General features: G+C 44.4%; 3 protein-coding genes and 1 long non-coding RNA gene across 6 annotated transcripts; 2 read left to right on the top strand and 2 right to left on the bottom strand.

Annotated features, from left to right (window-relative positions):
- Nucleotides 1-2137: 2137 nt before the first annotated feature.
- Nucleotides 2138-3095, bottom strand: LOC113566190. The gene is made up of 4 exons (XR_003408976.1): nucleotides 3039-3095; nucleotides 2613-2975; nucleotides 2401-2543; nucleotides 2138-2336 (listed from the first exon to the last, which is right to left on the bottom strand). It is a non-coding gene; the product is annotated as an uncharacterized LOC113566190 (long non-coding RNA).
- A 3339-nt stretch (nucleotides 3096-6434) lies between these two features.
- On the top strand, nucleotides 6435-9495 carry LOC113566185 (centromere-associated protein E-like). Of its 3 annotated transcripts, XM_026990655.1 has the most exons (11): nucleotides 6435-6494; nucleotides 6568-6611; nucleotides 6672-6945; nucleotides 7012-7236; nucleotides 7298-7458; nucleotides 7537-7919; nucleotides 7980-8294; nucleotides 8385-8640; nucleotides 8726-8928; nucleotides 9032-9253; nucleotides 9319-9495. In XM_026990655.1, exons 1-11 carry the CDS (start codon nucleotides 6467-6469, stop codon nucleotides 9347-9349), a joined length of 2142 nt encoding a protein of 713 aa, XP_026846456.1. In that variant the 5' UTR covers nucleotides 6435-6466; the 3' UTR covers nucleotides 9350-9495. The 3 variants fall into 3 exon arrangements, with proteins under 3 accessions (XP_026846456.1, XP_026846458.1, XP_026846457.1); XM_026990657.1 differs by lacking the exon at nucleotides 9319-9495 and having other exon boundaries at nucleotides 8726-8979; nucleotides 9032-9078; XM_026990656.1 differs by lacking the exon at nucleotides 6435-6494 and having other exon boundaries at nucleotides 6659-6945.
- A 268-nt stretch (nucleotides 9496-9763) lies between these two features.
- On the bottom strand, nucleotides 9764-11109 carry LOC6597243. Its single transcript, XM_026990708.1, has 4 exons — nucleotides 10622-11109; nucleotides 10402-10549; nucleotides 10122-10320; nucleotides 9764-10063 (listed from the first exon to the last, which is right to left on the bottom strand). The coding sequence occupies exons 1-4, from the start codon at nucleotides 11055-11057 to the stop codon at nucleotides 9854-9856; spliced, it is 993 nt and encodes a 330-aa protein (XP_026846509.1). The 5' UTR covers nucleotides 11058-11109; the 3' UTR covers nucleotides 9764-9853.
- Nucleotides 11110-12880: 1771 nt separating this feature from the next.
- LOC113566195 lies at nucleotides 12881-13724 on the top strand. The gene is made up of 2 exons (XM_026990729.1): nucleotides 12881-13417; nucleotides 13470-13724. Exons 1-2 carry the CDS (start codon nucleotides 12881-12883, stop codon nucleotides 13677-13679), a joined length of 747 nt encoding a protein of 248 aa, XP_026846530.1. The 3' UTR covers nucleotides 13680-13724.
- The last annotated feature ends 1813 nt before the right edge of the window (nucleotides 13725-15537 follow it).

Genomic DNA, 15537 nt, shown 5'->3' with positions numbered 1-15537 from the left:
GACTGCTAATCGTGGAGCGAGTATTTCCCACCAAGTGGTTGTTGCTGTTGTTATCGCTGCTGTCTGTTGTCTGTTGGCTCTGCACAACGGCCAACAATGAGAGAAATATTCGACAAGAGTGGGGCATACCCTAAGCCGGAATCGGAAAACAATAGAAACGGAAATCGGTTTAGGGTAAGTGATCGGTTCGCCGGAATATTTGTTTATTTGGTTATGATGAACAAGCAAGAAGACCCATTGTTTGACCCATTAAGGAATGCCCTTTACTTTCTTTTGTTTGAGAATACCCCACAATTGTTGCTTTTGGGGTTTTGCCTGCGCACACAGCATCATGAAGAGGAGTGCCACAGAAGCAACACAATGAAACTGCACCGTATACACATGTCCTTTAATACTCGTACACTCGTTCACTGGTACATTCACAAGGCCTACAACAATGACAGCATATACTCGTATGTAGACACCGATTTTACCCACCCGCAGGCGGACCTGAACATAACAGAACAGAACAGACAGATATACAACTGCATACAACTACTTCCAGGGATCGACGTTTCAAATACCTTTGGATATTAGCCAAACACCACGTTTTCTATATGATAATAAGGTCCTATTTTGATCTCAAATTGTTAAAGCTTCTCCTACGAAAGTATCTCCAATGATCGCAACTTTCGCCAAACCAAAATCGTAACGTAGAGACTTTAACAGTCGATGGATATATTTTCCTGGGATCATAAAGATACATCTATGAAACGGTTAGCCTTAGGTCTTAAGTACAATAGCCAAACGGAGAGTATGGATCAGTTATAGGGTATGGACATCAAGGACAGCGAATTGATTTAGCTGTCAATTTAACGAGCCTAAAGCGAGTCAGCCTTTAAGGAACAATTCAGTAGCATTTTCTCCCTATCTCTTATTTCTCTCTGTCTCTATCTCTATCTCTATCTCTATCTCTGTGCATTTTCTTTGAGGCGAGACAGCCGCAACCACAATGGAATGGGGCCATTAGGGGAATGCCCAAAAAAGCTAATCGCCAGGTGTCGGCTATTGCCTCGTCCTTTCATTTTTGCTCACTAGTTTTTTGTGGGTGTTTGTTCCAAACAATTGGCGGTGCGCTTTTAGCCCGGCTCCACACCTGCCACTCCTGCGACTCACTCACTTATTCATTTCCATTCAGCACCCGAGTCCTTGGCTCCTGGTTCCAGTGCTGGGCACGCTTGGGCTCATTTCCATTCCCCCTCCTGCATTGTCGTTTGTCGGTTGATTCCTGTTGCTAATTTCTGTTGTCCATTGGATCTCTTGCTGCACGTGGAGGTGAAGTGTGGGCAGAGTGGGGAGCAGGATTTGGCTGGCCACTGGGGCACCTTTTACAAAGATCAGCGTGGCGACCAGGCTTCCAGCATGTGGTGGGGGTGGGTGTGGGAGTGGAAGTGGCAAATGTGTTGGGCCATCCTTTGCCCCGGCGCTTTTGTGTGCGCACAGGGACAAAAGAAAGCCACAGGCAGCACCACCCAGCATACAGCATCCAGCACACAGCATGAAGCATCGGCCAGTATCTAGTGCCATTATGAACGGATGATTCCTGCCTGGCCCAGGCATGGGTCAGAAGTGGAGCCCACCCGTCCCAGCCTCGGCTGCTTCCTTCGAGGTCGGCCTGCTTCTCCGGTTGCCATCGCACCGCACCGCAGCGATTGCAATTAATTCTGTGTATTCGCATCACGTTCCGGATCCCATCACCAAACAATTTCATACGTATTAAATGCAATGTCGAAAGTGAAAACACAATCTCCGTTTCGTTTCGTTCCGGTCCGGTCCGGTCCGCTCCACTCCACCCTCCCAGTGGGAGATTCAGCCGCCGATTCAGACCTCCTTCGGGAGCAAGGCGATTACCAGTTCGCCTCGAACTTTGAGTGCCCTAACCGTTAAGAAGATTGCGTTAAGTGGTTCAGCTTGCCCCTCAGCTTTCCCTCAATGTTCTCCAGCTTCACGTAATCCCGCCTTTGTTTACAAAACAATTTCTTGATCAGCCTCCACAGTCGGTCTATTTATACATATATGTACATATGGTATATAGGTAGTCCGAAACACGATCCTGCACTCTACTGTATTTCAAAATAGTAACAAAACGCGAATGATATTTGGTTTAATTTACTTTTATATATGGATATGTCTGACAGCGTATCCACACCACGATAGAGGTAGAGTTCTAGGCGCTTTTTATACCCGATACTAATTTTTTTATTGTGGTAGCGCCAGTGGACCTACTCCATATTTCAAAGCAAAATAGGTGTCAAAGAATGGTCCAAGTACATTTCCGAGTCCTCATCGATTTTGTCCTGCAAAGGACAATCGAAAAAGTGACAGAATCGAACAAATTACAGTGGAGAATGAATCACTTACCGACCATTGTGTATGTCTTCTAGAGTCTGCTATCCAGTATACCGTATCCAGCATTCAGTTTCGAAAAAATAGTCCGCAATTGTGTTTTATTCCAGTTCTAGAACCCACGTGTTTTCACACAAGAAATCTTGCATTTGGTAGACCTTTGGATACCAGCGATTAAATGGAAAAGGTGATTAAAAATATAACATAATGTGAAGTGGGATACATACTATAGACATGTCCATCTGATGAGTATATGTAGGTACATATGCAGTATTTATAGAAGTGTAGGTGATCGTCCTTACTGTTTCGTAGACCGTTGGATATCAGCGAAGAAATTGAAGACAAGAGTCGAGTCTGTGATGAGTATATTGTATGTGTAACCCCCAAACATCTCTAAAATCTCTCCGAAAAATCAATCCAAAAGAACATCTTTACAGGAAACAGAAAAATTAAAGAAGTGTTAACCATTTTGATGCGGAACTGATGAGGACAGGTGTCTTGAGGACCCCGGGTCCGGGGCGGGAGACCGAACAATCCGCAGACCGACATTGAGTTTTCACTTCACTTGCAGTTTCACTTAAACGTTCCGTCTATCCGGAGGAAAAAATATTTACAAAATTTCAAATTTTTATCAATTTTTTGTTTACACTCACACGTTTGATACTATGTTTTCCGAGGGAACTTATCGACAAGACTGAATTCTTTTGATTTGAACCCCGACCTAGCACTTGACAGCTCGAATCGATTGAAGTTGAAAAGTAAGGACTACTATATCGGGTATTTTCGAGAGAGAGAAAGCATGTGGAAATGTTCGACTGAGATACCGATTCGGGCGCGTACGTATGAAATATATAGAATAAATTAAAAAAATTATAAGTACCAGGTGCAAAAGTAGAGCCGCGACCATTGTCACGGCTCACAACGTACCGCTCGTTTAATTTTTTATGCCCTGGTTCCATTTGTTAAAGCCTGTTCTTTACGTACATCTGCTCTTCATTTTTTTCCATCTCATTTTCGCTTAACATATTCTTTCATTTATATCTTTTAACATTTTTTCGTACCTTGTATGATTAATAGAATCATTTCTTTCTTTAATTCAATTTCAATACGAGGTAAGTTCAAGGCAACTTTCTCCGCCTTGCTTCTTCCTATCTCCCACACTTTCTCTCGATTTCTCCCCATTCCCCAATCCTACACGGGGAAATTTGCTGTGAGACCTGCAGGGAGTGAACCTCTCTTCTTTGCTCTGAAAGCCATCAAATGAAGACGATTTAATTTCATTAATTTGCACACGCCACCCCTCTGTAGGTGAGTGACTGGGTGCAGGGGGTGGCCAGCCATGTTCACACCTCTCTCATTCTGCCAGTGTCCAGGACCTTGGCCACTTGTGTCATTGTGCCGTGCGCAGCGGACCCCCATTGGTCGGACCCTCCGGTCCCATACATTTCATCCACAAAAATGGTCTCTTAATTTTTGTAATTTGTCGTCTTGCTGGGCAGAGCAGTGGAGGTGGAGGTGGATGTGGATCCGCAAGGAGGTGTGCCACCAGGAGAATGGTCAGAGGTGGGGCAAGGTACCAGAGCAATGGTTTTAATGGCCATCTGGATATCAGCCGCAGCTTGTGGTCTCTGCAATGCGTTTGAGGGAAATGAGATTTGCATATTGTCGAAATGATGCCATCAAATAGAGATTCGAGTGGAAGAATAAATGGAATTGGGAGCAGGAGGTGGTGTATACCGGTACATTTCCCCATCCATGGCCTGTCTCCGTGATGATGTGGAAGAAATCCATCCTTTCCAAATGCCGGCGATGACTGACCAAAAAACCAACACAAAAAACACTCAAAACGAAACGAAACCAAAAAAAAATCAAATCTAATGTAAAAGTTACCTCTGCTGATCCCCAACCCTATGCAACGCCACACTGTTGGCTGGAATTGGGGCTGAAATCGAGCCCGTGTCTGGAGGGTTGGATGGTAGTCTCAGCTTAGCATGAAAGCTTGTCAAAATAATACCAACGAAATTAATTTTGACATATGCCACAATGAGTGAAGGCTGGGAAGCCTACCACCACACATCAGATACGAGACGAGGTGGCAGGAAGCTATTTTATATTTGCAGTGGTCTCTTGACTAAATCTAATTTATATAACATCCCTCGTATGTAAAAACGAATTGATATTTAATCCGAATCGCGATATATATACACACATATGTATATGTGAGTGGAATCAGCTCTTTAAACGGTTTTAGATAAAATTTAGACTGTTTAACAGCAAATCTATAATAGCACAGCGAATTACAAATTTGTTGAATTGTTGAAAAGCCCACGGTCCTTGCCTACCGTGATTAAAACGAAAAATCCATGGATTTGGAGACCTTTACAAGAACGTAGTACGTACCATGATGCAATTATACAAGGTGGTCTCGTCGTAGTGTTGGGTAAACATTGCTCATTTTGGTGAACATGTCACTAGTTCTTTTTTAGTAAGTGAGTCAACTCACTCATATTGCTCACTTGCTCTCTTAGATTGCTCAGTTACTCACTTGCTCAGTTGCTCTGTTGCTCACTTGCTCTATTGCTGACTTGCTCACTTAGTTGTTCACTATTCATGCACAGATGGTTCCAAATTTCACTATACTTTCGAATTAGCGACATACTGAATTTTTGAAAGAGTAAACAGCTTTGCCGGTAATACAAAAAGTGTGAAGTAAACGCAAATATGAGCAAAAGCTGCCAGATCGCAAAATGGCCTTTTATGAGCAAAATTGCGCAAAAAGTGAGTAGAGAACAAGTGAACAAAAAAGAACAGCTTGGAAGGAACATGTTCAGTTGCTCACTTAAGTGAACAGCTCTTTTTTTTCACTCACTCATGAGCAACACAACACTATCTCGTCGGGAGCCGAAGTTCGTTCGTGTTGTCCATTATCGTCAGTGCATGCTTGCTTGATTGATGAAGGTTGTTCACGCACGAATTTTTTGATATATTCTTAGCCCTTATTCCAGACAACAACAAAATTACATATTGTATATTATATAAAAAGCATATAAAAAAAATGCCACAGAATTAGAAGTTATCTTTATATATTATGTAAAAGAACGTTTTAATATAACTAAAATGTTGAAGAAAAATTATTAATGGATGCATAAAATTTAAATATTAATATATCAGTAATATCATTTTATTTTAAAATTTTAAAATCCACGGGCCTGTTAAGGGTTAATCAACATCAACATATGCGGTCTCACTCACACTCACTATACTATATGCATTTCACACAACCAAGCCCCGATAAAAGTTATACTAACCTACAAGTTCCAATCGATAATTGATAACAAGGTATTTTACACTGAATTCCAAATTTCTCTGCGTCCAACTTGTAAGCCGAGAAGTTGGCTGTGTGTTGTTGAACATATTACTTAGTAAAAATCGGCATCCGTTTGAAATCGTATTAAAATTTGTTTGCTCTCAATTCTGTGAAGTCGCAACTTGACCACTAACCACTCGGACCGGAACAGCTCCATCATCACGATTTCCAGGTCCGAGTGGAGCTGCTCCCCTCTTTGGTCATTGCCGTTCAGATGGATTTCTGTGCGCTTCACTTTCTCCTGCAGCTCGCTGAGGATTTGCAATGGATTTGCACTTAACTCTGGGCCAAAGCACTTTCGGAGTATTTTGCTTTTGGTTGTGGTGCACGTCAATAAGCTGTAGAAGATTCTGAACCTAAGGCTTCAAATCGCTGACGATCTGATCATTCCCCACAACGACTTGATGGTTGTCCTTTACATCTGGACGCTTCTGTTGCTGGTCTATGAGCTACCGTCCCTCATGCAGCTTCTCAGGTGAATATAGAGCCCCTTTGTGAGCTTTTGTTTGGCTGGAACTAAACAAAAAAATTTCACCCTAGCCCGAAACCAAGTAACATAGGCATTACCTGTCAGAGCACACACTATCGAACACTATCCGTGTTTGTACAAAAATTATTAAGTGGTTATTTTTTTGGTCTTCAAAACAAATGAAATTCTGTTCATAACATTCATAACAGTGTACGCATGCAGTGAAGTTATTACCGATATCCAGAATGTCTACTTATCCAAGATACGTCCGACGTAAGTTATCTGCTCCCTGGCATCTATGAACCTACCTAGTTTCCATCCTCAACGTCTCCCCGATCTTTTACAGCCACGAAAGCCAGTAATTTGAGGGCACTAGCCAACAACTTCAGGGTGAGTTCAGTCGATACAAGGGGTAGGATGCTGACCAATCTGATAAGGAATATTTTCCAGGCTTCGAACGACCCCGCTCCCATCATGCGTAGGTCACGCTCACAAGCACCCGCCCGATTAGGTGCATCGGGTAGAACTTATACGGCCCTTAATATTGCGAGTTGCAGTAGGAGCGTTTTCTCCATGCCAAATCAAAAATTATTCTCGGAGTTGACCTGGGGGTCTCTGCCTGAGAGGTCGACGGAGTCAGAGAAGGGGCAATCCACGATGTCGCAGCCAGCCCAACGGCAACTGAGTCTCGTAAAGACGGATGATACTCCCGCCGTCGGGACACGTAAGTTTACCCTCCATCTTTCTATTTCCATCCGGTACTATTTTTAACACTTTTGCCCAATCCCAGGAAAATCTCTCCTGGGGATCGTTGAGCAAAATCGACTGCTTACCGTCGAGACGCAGTACCAAAAGCTGCAATGCCTTCAATCGGATTTCGTAGAGTCATTGAGGTCATTAGACCTGGAGCAGTCCAAGCTGCTTGGAACGTACAGCTTTGTGACCCTTGTCGTCAACGAGGATAGCAAGTTGACTGTCAACAAGGAAGACTCGAGCAGTTTGGTCAAAAATTTGCGTGAGTTTCCATGGATTCCATTCCGAACTCTAGGAACACAGCTGAGGCTTCCTTTTTGCAGCGGCCGATAATGTGCAAGATCTGAAGGAACGATGTCAGGCTGCCGTCGATTCGGGATTCATGATGCTCTACGATCACCTTGAGCCCATCCAGATGGCCAAGGACGAGTTCGAGGCGTGCAGTCGGAAAGAGCAGCTGAAAGCTAAGCTGAAGGAGCTTCTGGTATGACTGAATGAGCAAACCTTCGCCCTCTGATCTAGTGCAGGACTCACCATATATCTCTCTGCCATCTATCCGTAGAACCGCAAGATGGAGAGCATTGTCGAGAATATCGAGCAGGTGTGTGTGACACCTGTCGGCCAACAGGTTTCGCCCAACATTTGTCTGTACCGCGACATAGACAAGCTGCGGAGGGAGAAACAGCTCTTGGAGGCCCAGCTCTTGCAGATCAATAAGGATCACAATGAACAGATGAATAGACTCAAGGCGGACCTCGAGGGAAAGCTGAAGGCTGGGGAGGAAAACTGGCAGCAGACCTTGCGCGACCTAAAGGAGAGGCTGCGACGCAGCGAGGCACAAAGAAACGAAAACGCAAACCAGCTGGCCATGCAGAACGCGTCTCTGCAGGCCAAAAACAGCACCATCGCGGCGGCGAAGGCTGATATGGACAATCTAGTCGCTCGGTGAGTAGAGCAGGACTCGGATCAACTGTCACTGAGTTATCTTGACTTGTCCTTGAACAGCAATCAGGAGCTGAATCAGCTATTGAAGGGGTCGGATGGTGCACTGGTCTGGACACGGAAGGAACTCGCGAAGAGCAGGGAGCATGTAGTTCACCTGGACGCGGAGCTGCATAAGGGACGGGAGCTCATAAACCAGCAACAGAAGCGCCTAGATGTCTTGGACATCCAACACGCTGGTGTGGAGAAAGATCAGACCATAGGTGATTTGAGGCTTAAGGTACAGAATCTCCTGCAGCTTATTAACCTGCACCAAGAGCAAGAGCAAAATTCTCTGAGGCTGCGGAAGAGGAACAATGAGCTGGAAACGATGATCAGGTGAGGCCCCACCAAACTTTTAAAAGTTTGGTCACTTTTGCTCCAGAGTTAAGTGCCTGCATAAGAGTATTTTCATTGCAAAATCCCCAGTGAGCTGCAGGAGAAGTTGAAGATCACAGAAATCCAGCTGGACGCCAATGACCAAAGGGAGGAGCAATTGCACTCGGATCTGGAAATCGTGAAGATGGAGCTGTTCCGATCCGAGCAGCTAGTGGTCAAGTTGCGGGAGCACTCGAATCGCGACCGCAAGACGATATCCGCGCGCGCCGACGAAATCAACGAGCTGAATCAGACAATAGATCAACTGTACTTAGAAACTGGCGAGAAGGACACGCAGATAAATCAGGTCCGTTGTCGATACGTTGTGGACACGAAACGACACGATGTCCGATACGATAGGCCGCCTATGGCAATAATCTTACTCGTTGCAGGTGACGAACCAGCTCTGCTTGAAAGAGGAGCATCTAGGCCGCGTTTTTGAAAAACTAAATCACCAGGAGGAGAAGCTCAGGCGCCTGGAGGAGCTTACAAACGTGAGCTCAAGTGACAATGCTCGCCTCTTGCTGTTGCGAGATAGGCAGCACGAAAAGAACATCCAAATGGACTGGGAGATTTCTCAACTAAAAGACACCATGTAGGTACCGGAGCAGTCAGCCAGCCCACTATAAGTGGCTTCCTAGAGTTGGTAGGAAAGAAATTGTAATACTATTTCAAAAGATTTCAAATTCCGATTTCAGTAAGGAACTGAGAGATTATATTTTCAACAATACACAGCCAGCGGCTGAAGTTCTTGGCTTCCCAGTTGGCGGCTACTCCATGCATCCAGAATATCTGAATTTACAGCCGCAGGCGGAGACGCAGGGAAATTTGGAATCCACTGTTACATACCTCGAGCCGCTGAACGGTCATTTTGTCCATCAGCACGATTTGAGCAACCATCAGCCACAGCAGCGCCACCAGTAAGCAGACCACCGATAGCGATTCCTGTAAAAATCAGCGTCATATCAATCGCATCTCCTTATAGTTTTTCCACCATCGGCTACCAGGACCACTAAGCACTGAGATCACCATTAGCATCACCAGCGTTATCCGCCACCGGAAACAGACCAGACAATACGAAAAACGCTCTGAACACTCATCGGCAAAATTTATTGTGAATTTTTTAGTCAATACTGTAGAATAAATTCGCGTTGTACTTATACTTTTACATAATACTTATTGGCTGAGAATGTGGGCCTGGTAATTGAGATGATTGGCAGTTTGAGGGCCGGGTGGCAGTAATTACTGCTTGTTTTATGAATTAATGATACTCCCAAGAATGAATAGCTCTTCGAGAGCCTATATATACTAAGGTTTTTCTTGGGCTTACTTCTTTTTTTTTATGGTATTTGAATTTTCATACATTTCAATAGCCAAAACAAAAAAATACATGGTTCATTCACATTTTAAATTTTTCAAAATTACAGAAACAAAAAATGCACTCCAAGTGCTAAATTGGCTCAATAGCATTAAGAGAAATATAAATTTGTAATTTGTTATTCCATATCGTAATGGACAATCTACAAATGATTGATAAAATCGATGAATTGCTGGTCAAAATTCCCTGGAGGCTCAATCGACGTAAGGCGATTTTCAAATAAAATCGAGTCTTGCCGCATCTTGAATCTCAATTCCTGGTGAGGATTGTCCTTGTTGCTCATCTTAATGTTGATCTCCTCGAGAATCTTATGCAGTTTCTGGAGGCGATCGTGTATGTTGAATTGGCTCTCCTGCTAGGAAAGGGAAAGACCATCACGGGCATGAATCTTCAATCGGCAGGCTACTCACACTCATCACTTTGGCACAGGACACCACTTCTATTGGTCGACACACGAGGCCACGCTCATTGGTGTTGGCGATGGCCAGCTGATCGATGCCTCCCAAATAGCTCTGCATGAGCCATAAGGGCGCAGAATTATTCCGGCGGCCCTCTTTGTCAACCTTCAGCGAAGCCAGGTGGCATTTCTTTAGCACCTCCGGATCGTTTCTATGGAATACATACAAGCACGATATATGTAATTATGTATACACATACATATTTATGTATATGCAACAGAGGATGACGTACAGATCGCCAAGTGGTTCCTTGTTCGACACGCCACTAACTTCTGCCGAGTAGAGCAGGCGAAAGCTTCCCAATTTGGCCGAGAACATTCCATACACTTGCTTCCGCTCATCCACTGGGGCATCGGTGCGCGGCAGCGCGCCCGGATAACCTGGTCGGTCAATATTGTGACGGTTATTAGCGATTATCAACGATGATGCTGATGCTGAGTGCAGCTACTTACGGGTGAAAACGTACTGACGTGCCTTGAAGGGATAGGTTTTAGCCACGCATGGAACCGTGTACCGCTCATCGTGATCTTCCTGTAATGACCGCACATAGATGCAGCCCTTGAAGCGACAGGCTGCAAAGTTCGTTTCTTTACCGTAAGTCCGATCGCCCATAAATTTCAGCATTGTTCCGCGATTGAGAAAGAAGTCCATGTGTTCGAGCACCTGGCGCGGCTTCGGCAGATGCATCACATGGTGCTGGACCAGGCCGAAGGCGCGTAGAAAGTTTCCATTTCGAGGGATGTACCGTCTATAGCCCTTTTTCAGGTCCAGCGGATATTCAGTGGCCCTCGGCTGGCGATAGTACAGAATCTGGGGGTTTCCCTTCAAACTCTTCGTATCAGGGTCGTACTCCCACAAATTCTCCAGTTTTAGGTCCACCAGATCCATTTTGTCCGTTTGCGATTCCGTATTAAGGGTATAAGCTATATTTTCTCGATATCGAAAACAAGCCGCATCAAAATTATACTGAAAATAAAGCGTATCTCTTGACTAGAAACAGCTGGCTGTGTGTGTTGGAAAACGTCAGTGCCCCATTTATTCGACTGATAGCCGGGACCGTGTTTAGAGACGGCTACGAACACTAATTTTCTCTGTATTGGCAGCAAATTTATCGAAGCTTGAGCAAAGGTTGTACAACTAATAGGAAAATCATAAAACGAAGCGGCAAAAAGTCCGGGCTTAGGCTTTCACCTATTGCAGTAGGCTTACGGCAGGCACGTACCAATGCAATATGGTCCGAGCGACCACTTTTGTTGGCCAAAATTAATAGCTCCCGAACGGAACACCGCCCCTTTTTTAAGAATGCATATTTAAATTATTAGTTATAGTGAAAAAAAAGTATTAGGCCTATTTTATTTAAGAAAACGGCGATGCACACTTAAAAAAAATTTTGATTTAAATAAAAATAAAATTGTTTAAAGGTTTCCGTAAATTATTGGCGAAATCCTTGTCTAGAAGCAAGGTTAACGCCTCGTTAGGTGAGATATGTGCCGGCTTTCCGACTGGGTCCTCTACAGCCTTACGAACTTATTCAGCATTCTCTGGGCATAAAGATACAAGTATTGAAATAAAAGCTTGTGGCCAATCCACATATTTTCGTTCAAACATCTTTGAATTTGACCGGCATTTGTTCCAAATTTTCTTCAAAAGCTTTATTCATTTCATATGATATGTCGCCTTAATTGCCGTTTTCAATTAATTGATAATTTTACCCTTCTCTGAATTCCATACGGCAAACAACTCTGCATTTTAGAATTTGAGGTTATGCTCTATTAATGCAAATTCCAAGAATTGTGGTGAAACAAAACACGTAGTAAGAACCCGACAGATTAAGATTCATCAAAAAAATGTAATCAGGTCTTGGCGTTTTTCAATTTTTGAGAGATCTAAAATGGTTATTTGGCACATTTGGCAAAAACAGTTGGGTTGCTCAGCGGGTTTTGCGAATGTGGCGCCATCTATGGTAATTTTTGGTACGCAGCTTTAATGGTCATTCTTTTTCTAATGCAGAGTGATCAAAACCAAGTTTAAGTTTTGACTTTTAAAAAATAGGTTTTGGCCAACAAAAGTGGTCGTTCGGACCATAGTGCAATGGCTTGAGGAACCAGTAAGGGTGCGAGGGTATACATCATATACATACATATGTACATGTAATTTCAACATGGCTGTGACTATGACAAAGCGATGAAATTTGTTTAAAGCACATTTGTTAATTTTCTGTCTATCAGTGCGACTATCATCTCTAATGACATAAAAACAGCTGATGTAAAAATGCAATTTTTCCGGTCAAATATTTCAGGGATGGGAAAAGATAAAAATACGCAAATAATCCTTAATATATAAAGTTTAAAGCCATTAAATAATTTGTTGGACCCCTGGCCATACTTTTGTATAAATACAAATGTTCATTTAAAAACTCAATAAGTTCTGCTCTGATTGAGCTTCTGTTTTTTAATGGTTATTAAAAGCAGCATAAATAACGTGTTTTGGAAAAATGTAGCAAAGAAATCGAATTCTTTTTAGAGCATAGCTTTATCTTTCATAATCTGTGACAATCATTCTAATCTAATCATTAATCTACACGAGCTGTAAGACAAAACTCATAACAGACCTCGATCAATGTCTGCAATAATAAATATTCAGTATTCTTGCGTGTACTCATGTACATTTATCCTATATATGTAGATACAATAACCGTAATAGCGCAAATAATGGGTTCGGCTGCGTCGAGGCGACTGTCTGCCGCCGAGAAGGCCGCGATCCAGGCGGAGTCGGGATTCTCGATTTTCCGTATTGGCTACCTGTTTGACATGTACGAGTCCCTGAGGAAGAAAAACGGAGTGGTGCAGAAGAAGGATCTAATGCACTGCCCCCCACTGGCCGGCCATCCTTTGGCGAATGCGATTTTGGACCGCAGGCTTAACCCTTCGAAAGGTTTCCGGCACTTCATCAATATACTGGAGCCCTTCCAACGGAGGACGTCGGTGGAGCGGAAGCTGTTGGCCCTACTACGCCTATTCGATAACAACGCGGACGACAAGCTCTCATCCGACGAGTGCTTCGATCTGCTCCTGCGATTGCCGTGCACGCGGCGGGAGTTTCGTGCCATGTGGCGGAGGCTCAACCGGATGCTGGTGGAGAAGGCGAAAGAGTGTGCCAGGCAAATGGTTCGTCAGCAGGCTGAGAGGCAGGCCGAGAGAATGGTTAAAGAGGAGGCTTTTAAGCTGGTTCCGGAGTGGGATCAGAAGGTAGGTAGGAAGCTGTATCTGAATGCATGAAATAAATAAAAATATAAGTAAGCATCAGAATAAGAACCCGCGGATGAAGGCACAAAAGAAGCCGCAGAAGCAGTTTGAGGAAGAGGAGGATCTGATATCTACTTGGGATCAAATCCATTTCGAGGACCTTATCTACATTACAAGGGGCATGGACCTGCAGGACTCTCTCTCGCTGCGCTTCCCCCAAGCCACAGAGCCGACATGCCCACACGCCCACTGGCAGTGGGAGTGAATTGCATATCCTTTCGCCGCTCTCATAACATCACGTTGCAAAAGTTTTCACATAAACGCAAAAGTTAAGTCATTCCTGAAAATTGTTTCTTGAATTTACTCGCGCCTTGAGCAGAACCAAGCGGGAGTGGGAATGGTGGTTGCAACTACGGAGCGGAGAAGGAAAAACATGAGCACTTTTCTTCAATGGCACTTGAGTACTCGTCCTCGTCCTCGTACTCGTACTTGTAATTCTTCCCAAGCCAGCTCCCGACTTTTGTGTGTGTCCCTTAACCCGCCTCCAGTTTGTGCTCCTGCTCCTCCTTCACTCAGCCCCGCTCGTTTCACTACGAGTACTTACTTACTTTTCCACGACCAAGTTCTGGTTTCGGTCTCGTACCCGACAGATTGCTCATTTGCTTCACTTGAGGGTCACCTGTTACGGCACGTCTGTCCCTCCTACTCGCTTACCATTCGTATGGTCATCCGTCATAAATACTGAGTAATTGGGAAAGCATTTTCTTGGGAACAGACGCACTCGTTCCGCCTAAGTTTGATTCGATTATGTACATGACGAAAAGAATCTCCTAAAAGTTTATAGTATTATTAGTAGGTCCTCCCTGCTTGGTCTACATAAGTCTGCTTTATTTTAATTTAACTCTATCAATATCCCCTTCGAATCCATCAAATCCTTAGCCATTTCACACATTCTCATAGATAACCATTTTATAATTAGCCTGGATCAAATTCGCTTCTTCCTTTGCGTTGACAAATCGCATTGTAAGTGGGATTTCAAGGGGGATTTTGCGGAGATTTTGCGGGTGACAGATAGTTTGTGCGGTTGGTGCTTTGGAATGGGGACTATAGCCAGACTATTGCCAGCTCTACGCTCTGTCCGTTTCACTTTGCTGGTTTTTGCGACTGATTGCATTTTTATCCCTTTTATACACAAAAGCCATGAAATATGCACACTAACTCATGCGTATTTTATAATAATAAAAGCGCACCGTACTCGTAAAGTGCCAAGAGATAGTTGGGGAAAATCGGGTCGTTTTTTTCCCCAACTCTCCAATTCCCGGAACCACCAATCCGTCCCGTCCCGTCCCATCCCGTCCCATCGCAAACGAACCCAAGCCCGAATGCAAAGACAAAAGATGCAACACAGTGGAGCTGAGTGGGCGGACGGACAGAAGAGGACAGAAGACAGACAGCTGAAATTCACTGGGAACCCTGACAGGTGGCACTCCGCCCTACCCCACCTGCCCCACCTACCAGTAAATCTCTTCACACGTGCCCTGGTGGGCAACTTGTTAACGCTGCAGAGCTCCAGCTCCAGCTCCAGCCTCAGCTTCTGCTTCATCCACCTGACATATGGCAAATCGGATATGCCACCATCAGCGGCATCCGTGGAGGATGTGGCGTGTGTAACAAGGTTAGCTTAGCGGCTTACTCGGTCAAGACATCGACGGGTGTTTGCGCTCGGATGGCATACTCCTCTATTGGTAAATATTTAAGGGCACTATCTTCGAATACCAGCACCCGTCTGGCGGCTTAAAGTGCAGCCTAAGCCGTCGAGTGAGAGGATCAACCGGTTAGTTGGGTGCACTGCCGCAAAGAAGTCAGAGGTGCAGCTGAGGAGGGGTTGGGGATCAATTTACGGAATTGTTTTAAGGCAAAATCATAGTTTAATGGAAAGCCCACTGTAATACTAGGAAACTAGTAGAAGGAGGAGTAGTAGGAGAAAACTATGTTGTTTGAGAGGTGATCTACTGAACGGGGTCAAGAGGGGTATTCGGTAGGCGGACCGAACCTTCTACCCTCCTCGTCCTTTAAGCTCCCTTCGCCTGTCTACGCCACTGGTGTCTGCCTAAGCCGTCGAG

This window comes from Drosophila persimilis, unplaced genomic scaffold (genome assembly GCF_003286085.1).
Source record: "Drosophila persimilis strain 14011-0111.01,24,50 unplaced genomic scaffold, DperRS2 tig00000606-arrow-arrow-pilon, whole genome shotgun sequence".
NCBI lineage: Eukaryota > Metazoa > Arthropoda > Insecta > Diptera > Drosophilidae > Drosophila > Drosophila persimilis.
The sequence above is the reverse complement of the archived record's forward strand: the minus strand, read 5'-3'. Positions and strand labels throughout refer to the sequence as shown.